Below are 8,190 nucleotides of genomic sequence, written 5' to 3' on the forward strand. Positions count from 1 at the left end.
AAAATATATGCATAACAATTACTCATAAAAAAAAAAAAAAAAAAAAAAAAACTATTAGCAAAACAATAGCCATTTAACCTACTCACCTAACCACCATTTTCTTTTCATCCAAATAACATGAACAACAACCATTTCTTGAACATTTTCTTCAACAATTCTTCATAAAACATAAAGACTATAACCCAATCTCATCCTTTAATAACTAAAACCGAATGCTCAAGACACCACACCATTTCAAATTTTTGTCATGGGTTAAGCAAAGAACTTAATGACTAACTAAAAAAAATGCTAAAAATCCAAGAATCATCCTTGAACTTACCTTGATTTAGCTAACCACCATAGCTGAATTTTTCAAAGCTTTTCTCTTCTAGGTACGGCAATGAGGAGCAAGGATGGAGAAACTTTGGTTTCTCCTCCCATTAACTAGTATTTTATTAGCCTTATTCCTTATTTCATTTTGTAACATAAAATTATTAGCATAAAATGTTGACACAAAATAATTATAATATGCTTTAGTCCATAACATGGCCGGCCACCATCTAGAATTTGGCCAATTTGACATGCAAGTACAAGCATTTTAACATGCATCAATAGGCCACTTTAACATTTGCCTATCACATTTCTAAATTTTCTCACACAAGTCCTATTAATAAAATTCACTTACAATTAACAAAATTCAAACATGAAATTTTCACACATGCATATATACATATAATAAGCTTCAAATACGGCGGTTAATTATTTTTATGACTCGGTTTTGTGGTCCCGAAACCACTTTCCGACTAGGGTCACATTTTGGGCTGTCACAAACTCCATCAACAACATCATGTCCTGAAACTTCTAGTAAGGAATTAAACCATTTCTCATCATAATAGCCACTAGGACCTAAAACCTTTGGTTGAGTTTTGGGATCTGGGTGTAATTCTTCACTAGATTCTTAAGTACTACTATGTCTTTCCATATTGTTCAGCCTCAACAGTTGCACCCATCGCAGCTCCAGAGAGTTGATATCTTGAAATAATAAATTGATTAAAATACAATTCGAAAAGTATAATGAAAAATAATCTCATGCAGAGCTTCGGGAAAACAAATTTAGTTACCAAATTCATAAGAATCAACTCTGTATCCCTTGGAAATAGTATACTTCATGAAATCCCTTGCATTTTGCGATTGCCAATCACCATCCCAAAGACCCTTTTCGATTTGTGACCGATTTCTTCCAAGAAGAGCATTCAACCCGAACGTAACCTTTACTCTTCAAAATGTCATATCAATAAAGTCAATGTCTTTACTAAGAAAAAAAATGGAATGTTTAATTATTTTTCGGAATATTTCTAGTTTGATTGAAAATTTATTGAGTTCGTCCCATCTTTCCATGGGAAGGCAGCCCTGAGAGAATCCGAATAAACTATCTTCATTTTCATGAAATTGGGGCAATTCTTAACTCCTCCTACTCCGTACACCACTTGATCTTGCAACGACCCACCAACTTTGACTCTTAAAGGATAGAATGCTGAAAGTAATTTCAAAAATTAGTCCGAAATTGTTCTTACCAGGTTTGAACCAAGTTTAGTCCAACTCGTTCACACAACCACTCTTACAAGGTGGCTTTTAACAGTATTCGAATCGCAATATTTGCAATCTCTTTTGGACTACCATGCATGAATTAATGATAGAGACATGTAATATTATATACGTAGAACTAACCTTTTATTGCATTTATCAGACCCTTCTTTTTCAAATCCTATGAAAAACATAAAGTACAAGAAAAGTCAAAATTTATGTAAAAGATATTGTTCATACACAATAAAATATTCTTACCAAATTTAATAGTCCAGCCTTTCCCCAAGGACATTGGTTGTAGTTGCATTTTCAGTAGGCCACCAATCCAATGTAGCGCATACAAAGTATCATCTGTTTCACCAATTAATGTTGCTCCTTGAATCACAACGTTCACATTTTGCGTCGCCGAAAGCGATATCTAGGAAACAAGGGTTTCTAGGCTGAATATGCATTTCAAATCCATATTCACGATATCTAGATATTAGGAAAAGGCGGGAAGAATTGAGGGTAATGCAATTGTAATCATGCATGCGTTTATATAGATGCGTGTATTAAAAGTTTATTACACTTAGATACGAATTTAAAATTGGTTAGGAAATTTAATCGTGGTAAAGGCATCATCATCATTTTGTTTAAAAGTTATAGTTTTGCAGCTGCAACTAATTCCTTTTCAACCACGGTCGAGATAATAATTCCAAATCGTTAGTTGGCATGGAAATTTCATTTTAAAACCACTTTTGGGCCGTCTACAATTTAAATTCCAAATTAAAGGCTTGTATTGTTTCTTTAGATTTTATGTCTTGTTGTTCGTATTGTCAATGGAATAGGAATGTGGGTTTTGTCACAAGGAAAATTGTATTTTGAATAATATTTTAACAAGTAAATATTGCATGTTAAGGAAGTATGCGGAGATTATATTATTGTAATAATTAAACCTATCATTAAACTTGAAACGTTAGAAATTCCGTGTCGATAGTAGTAGCATATTAGAAAAAGTTTCCCACATTTTTTTCTTCGAAAATTTTCCGGAGAGGACCTATCAACATTCGCTCCAAAACCCTAAACCTCTTTCATGAATTTTCATAAACTCTATCGTATCTTAAAATATTTGCATACATAAAAGAACTTTCAGAGTTATTTTAATTTACTCAGTAATTGAAAGTAATATATATTTTAAATCAATTCTATCGTATATAGATTTCAGTAGAAAGTTTTTTTTCCCTTTGTTTTATAGAAATGATAGACCACTGGGTTTTTATAAGAGAAGGAATTGTTGGTTTTGAGAATTTTACACCGGGCCTTTACAAAGCCCATCTTAACGACGATGACATGAACTACCAAGACAAAGAAAGACTTGCTTTTGTTTTCATTGAAATGAAACGCATAAAAAAATCAAACCGTTATAACCTAAAATCCAAACCCTATAGGGATTTTTTATTTTATTTTCCTAAAATTTTTTGTCCTTTTGTTATGTTGAAAATTCAAAACCAATTAGGGAAGAACAAATGCCGCCCAAGTGCCCATATTTCACCTTGTATACAATAAAACCCCAATAGCTAAGCCACCTACCTAGTGGATTTGACACTTGGCTCAGTTGGCGAAGTAGTACAAAATTCTTTATTTAAAATTTGCAAAGTATATTTTCCATCGAAATTTGAGGTTACTGACATTGCAAAATTACTAAAAACTATTAATTACATATGTTTGAATGTTTATAAACTTTATTATTTGATATAAAGTTGTTTGAATTAATTATGTTTTTTTAATTCATGAAACTCTACCAACTGATGATTATATTGTGTAGATGTATTTTTTTCACATTTGCACCTATCTTGTTTTTCTCTGAACCATTTATTTTTTTACAAACGACAGGAGTTAACCCCCTATTCAATTATCCCTTTTTCCACATATTTGAATAATATGGGGACTAGATTACCCTATTTTAATTTGAGATGGACTGAATTGCTCGTGTCCTAACATTTTATTGACGTAAATAGTCAATTTCGTCATTAATTGTCCTTTTTTGCACACTCTTTTATAGTACATGGACTAAATAGGTCTTGACACTTTTGTACAAGGACCTCCTGTGTTATTTTTCCCTACTAACAAAAAGAAGTAAAAGAGGAAGTATCATATACAGAAAACAAGAATAAAAGAACAAAACAAGCCGTGGGAAAGTTATGAACGAATTGGCTGCTCAAATTAGGCATCCAAGGCATGACCGGAAAGAGTACTCAAATCCCACAAAATCAGAATGAGGAGGTTGAAGTAGAACAATTTCAATATTTAACGAGGATAGGCCTATACCAGTTCCACAACGGCCCCAGACAAAAGAGGGCGTTTGTTATCCGTAATAAAGTTTCTTTTCGCCAAACATTGAAAAGGAATATTATTTCTTCAAATAGCGTTCATTTAATTCTTATTTTTGTTATGTTGTAATATTTGGAAAAAAAAGGTATCTCTAAGGAAACTAAATGAGTTTCGATTAATTGTATTACATTTTATTGTGTTCATCTTTATCATTAAAACATGTAGGACACTGTCTTTAAATTTGAAATTGCACTAGGCAATTTGTGACAGAAGATGTAGGGAAATGAAGTAGATGGATAAAACAAACATTGGAAACATGCCGAATCTAATATAAAAGCGACAGTGAGAGATTTATTCCTAGTGGATTTTTTTTTCCATGCAAAATATTGTAAGAAATGAATTGAGATAAAGGTAGAAAAGTCGAGGGTTACTAAAATCTAAAAATTCGTACATAACTAAGAACAATAGTAACAACTGGAAAAATAAGTTAGAAACTCTTGTCACATTCTAAAAGTTCAAGCAGGGTTTAAAGGTATTACATTTTAGATAAAGTAATGATGTAATTTAAGCACACGCAGGGGCTTGAAAGTCTCTGATGGTTACATAGACTATGGAATGAGCTACAATAGAGATGGGCGTGGAAGCATTGACTAGGTTTGGTTCCATCGCCGGAATGTCGAATGTTTCTGTTGGAACCATTGGAACGTCATTTAGCAACACGATTTGACCTTGTATATTTCCAGCTAGTGTAGCCAAATGATACTCCTCTCTATCCTTGGAACCTCTAAATTCAGGCTTCGCAACATCCGTGGATCTCAAATTACGACTCTGGTGCTCTTAATTTGAAATGGTGACGTTGAACGAGCTATCTTTCGACAAGTTAATAAAAATGATAGAAATCTTAGGCTACAAGAGAGAAAATGATGCTAATAACATTTAATAAAAGTAAATCATTTGATAAACGAAAAGTTCGCTCTATCAAAGTTGGCTTAACTTTTTCTTCGCACAGTACGCATATACACGTAAATTTGGGTTAGACTCTTGAGTTACGGCAAGTACAGTACTTCCCATAAGCCGGTGCCATAGAAGTGCACTAGAAATGAAACAAATTAATAAGATGAATTATGTTGGTTGCTATAGGGAAAAAAAAAGAAAGGATAAGGCTCACACTATCTGTGTGAAAATACGGACCCGTAGTAATCTGGATTGGAATAGATGTTGTAGTATTAAGTAAAGCATAATTTCCACCGATTAGAGTTTGCCTGCAGAAGACCTTGCGATTGTAGGTTGAAGCCATTTCAAATTGATCAAGATACCTGTTAAGGGAGAAAAGTTCAACCTCGTGTTTTATTACACAGAAAAAAAAAGGTAGAGGTAGAAGAAAAGGAGAGAAAAATATTATCAAAATCCATCAGCAAAGGTTGGGGACAAATCTTTAGCACCGCCGTGAAGAGCTCTGCCAGATTCAAAAACCCAAGCTCCCGACTGTGGTTTAAACTTGTTGATAATATTCAAAACACCTTTATAGGTTTGGGCAACCTGATTTAAGTAAGATGGATCTTGAATCTTGGTAATCATGTTTGGATCATGACCTGCATATCCATCCATCAAATTAAGAAACTGACCCTACTAGTAATAAGTAAGCCTCTAAAAACTCTTCAATGAACACTGAATTGAGACATATTTGGATACCAGGTCCAAGATTATAGATATGGTGTGTAACTCCATCTACAACATCATGTCCTGAAACTTCTAGGAAGGAATTAAACCATGTTTCATCATGGTAGCCACTAGGACCTAAAACCTTTGGTTGAGTTTTGGGATCTGGGTGTAATTCTTTCACTAGATTCTTAAGTACCACTATGTCTTTTCCATATTGTTCAGCCTCAATGCTAGCACCCATCCCAGCTCTGGAGAGTTGATTTCCTGAAATAATAAATTGATGAAAATACAATTCGAAAAGTATAATGTAAAATAATCTTATGCAGAGCTTCGGGAAAACAAATTTAGTTACCAAATTCATAAGAATCAACTTTGTATCCCTTGGAAATAGTATACTTCATGAAATCCCTTGCATTTTGCGATTTCCAATTGCCACCCCAAAGACCCTTTTCAATTTGTGACCGATTTCTTCCGAGCAGAGCATTCAACCCGAACGCAACCTTTACTCTTCAAAATGTCATATCAATAAAGTCAATGTCTTTACTAAGAAAAAAATGGAAACTTTAAGTATTTTTCGGGATAAATAGAAACACCAACCCAGTTTGATTGAAAAATTTATTGAGTTCGTCCCATCTATCCATGGGAAGGCAGCCCTGAGAGAATCCGAACAAACTATCTTCATTTTTCATGAAATTGGGGCAATTCTTAACTCCTCCTACTCCGTACGCCACTTGATCTTGCAACGACCCACTTAGTCTGAAATTATTCTTACCAGCTTTGAACCAAGTTTAGTCCAACTCGTTCACACAACCACTCTTTTGAGGTGGCTTTTAACAGTATTCGAATCGCAATATTTGCAATCTCTTTTGGACAACCATGCATGAATTAATGATAGAGACAAGTAATATTATATACGTAGAACTAACCTTTTATTGCATTTATCAGACCCTTCTTTTTCAAATCCTACGAAAAACATAAAGTACAAGAAAAGTCAAAATTTATGTAAAAGATATTGTTCATACACACACAATAAAATATTCTTACCAAATTTAATAGTCCATCCTTTCCCCAGGGACATTAATTGTAGTTGCATTTTTCAGTGGGCCACCAATCCAATGTAGCGCATACAAATTTATCATCTGGTTCACCAATTGATGTTGCTCCTTGAATCACAAGGTTCACATTTCGCGTCGACAAAAGCGATATCTGGGAAACAAAGATTGCTAGGCTGAATATGCATTTCAAATCCATATTGACGATATCTAGATATTAGGAAAGAGTGGGAAGAATTGAGGGTAATGCAATTGTAATCATGCATGCGTTTATATATATGCGTGTATTAAAAGTTTGTTACAATTAGATACGAATTTAAAATTGGTTAGGAAATTTAATCGTGGTAAAGGCATCATCATCATTTTGTTTAAAAGTTATAGTTTTGCAGCTGCAACTAATTCCTTTTCAACTACGGTCGAGATAATAATTCCAACTCGTTAGTTGGCATGGAAATTTCATTTTAAAACCACTTTCGGGCCATCTACCGTTTAAATTCCAAATTAAAGGCTTGTGTTGTTTCTTTAGCTTGTATGTCTTGTTGTTCGTATTGTCAATGGAATAGGAATGTGGGTTTTGTCACAAGGAAAATTGTATTTTGAATAATATTTTAACAAGTAAATATTGCATGTTAAGGAAATATGCGGAGATTATATTATTGCAATAATTAAACCTATCATTAAACTTGAAACGTTAGAAATTCCGTGTCGACAGTAGTAGCATATTTGAAAAAGTTTCCCACAATTTTTTCTTCGGAAATTTTCCGGAGAGGAGCTATCTAAGTTTGCTCCAAAACCCTAAACCTCTTTCATGAATTTTCATAAACTCTATCGTATCATAAAATATTTGCGTACATAAAAGAACTTTCAGAGTTATTTTAATTTACTCGATAATTGAAAGTAATGTATATTTTAAATCAATTATATCGTATATAGATTTTAGTAGAAAGTTTTTTTCCCTTTGTTTTATAAAAATGATAGACCACTGGGTTTTTATAAGAGAAGGAATTATTAGTTTTGAGAATTTTACACTGGGCCTTTACAAAGCACATCTTAACAACGATGACATGAACTACCAAGACAAAGAAAGACTTGCTTTTGTTTTCAGTGTAATGAAACGCATAAAAAATCAAATCGTTATAACCTAAAATCCAAACCCTATAGGGATTTTTTATTTTATTTTCCTAAAATTTTCTGTCCTTTTGTTATATTGAAAATTCGAAACCAATTAGGGAAGAACAAATGCCGGCCAAGTGCCCATATTTCACCTTTTATACAATAAAACCCAAATAGCTAAGCCACCTACCTAGTGGATTTGACACTTGGCTCAGTTGGCGAAGTAGTACAAAATTCTATATTTAAAATTTGCAAAGTATATTTTCCAGCGAAATTCGAGGTTACTGACATTGCAAAATTACTAAAAACTATTAATTACATATGTTTGAATGTTTAAAAACTTTATTATTTGATATAAAGTTGGTTGAATTATTTATGTTTTTTTAATTTATGAAACTCTACCAACTGATGATTATATTGTGTAGATGTATTTTTTTCACATTTGCACCTATCTTGTTTTTCTCTGAACCATTTTTTTTTACAAACGAGA

General features: G+C 33.0%; 1 protein-coding gene across 1 annotated transcript; it reads right to left on the reverse strand.

Annotated features, from left to right (window-relative positions):
• Window positions 1–5,274: 5,274 nt before the first annotated feature.
• On the reverse strand, window positions 5,275–6,786 carry LOC107889855 (heparanase-like protein 2). Its single transcript, XM_041110614.1, has 5 exons — window positions 6,664–6,786; window positions 6,133–6,188; window positions 5,888–6,042; window positions 5,566–5,799; window positions 5,275–5,465 (listed from the first exon to the last, which is right to left on the reverse strand). Exons 1-5 carry the CDS (start codon window positions 6,784–6,786, stop codon window positions 5,275–5,277), a joined length of 759 nt encoding a protein of 252 aa, XP_040966548.1.
• Between the last annotated feature and the right edge of the window lie 1,404 nt (window positions 6,787–8,190).

Source organism: Gossypium hirsutum, unplaced genomic scaffold (genome assembly GCF_007990345.1).
Source record: "Gossypium hirsutum isolate 1008001.06 unplaced genomic scaffold, Gossypium_hirsutum_v2.1 scaffold_1510, whole genome shotgun sequence".
Classification (NCBI taxonomy): Eukaryota; Viridiplantae; Streptophyta; class Magnoliopsida; order Malvales; family Malvaceae; genus Gossypium; species Gossypium hirsutum.

Coding starts and splice junctions, on each gene's coding strand:
- LOC107889855 (XM_041110614.1), bottom strand. CDS start 6,786: ATGGATTTGAAATGCATATTCAGCCTAGCAATCTTTGTTTCCCAGATA. Junction 6,043..6,132: donor AAATTTTTCAATCAAACTGG/GTTGGTGTTTCT, acceptor GACATTTTGAAG/AGTAAAGGTTGCGTTCGGGT. Junction 5,466..5,565: donor TATCTATAATCTTGGACCTG/GTATCCAAATAT, acceptor ATGGATATGCAG/GTCATGATCCAAACATGATT.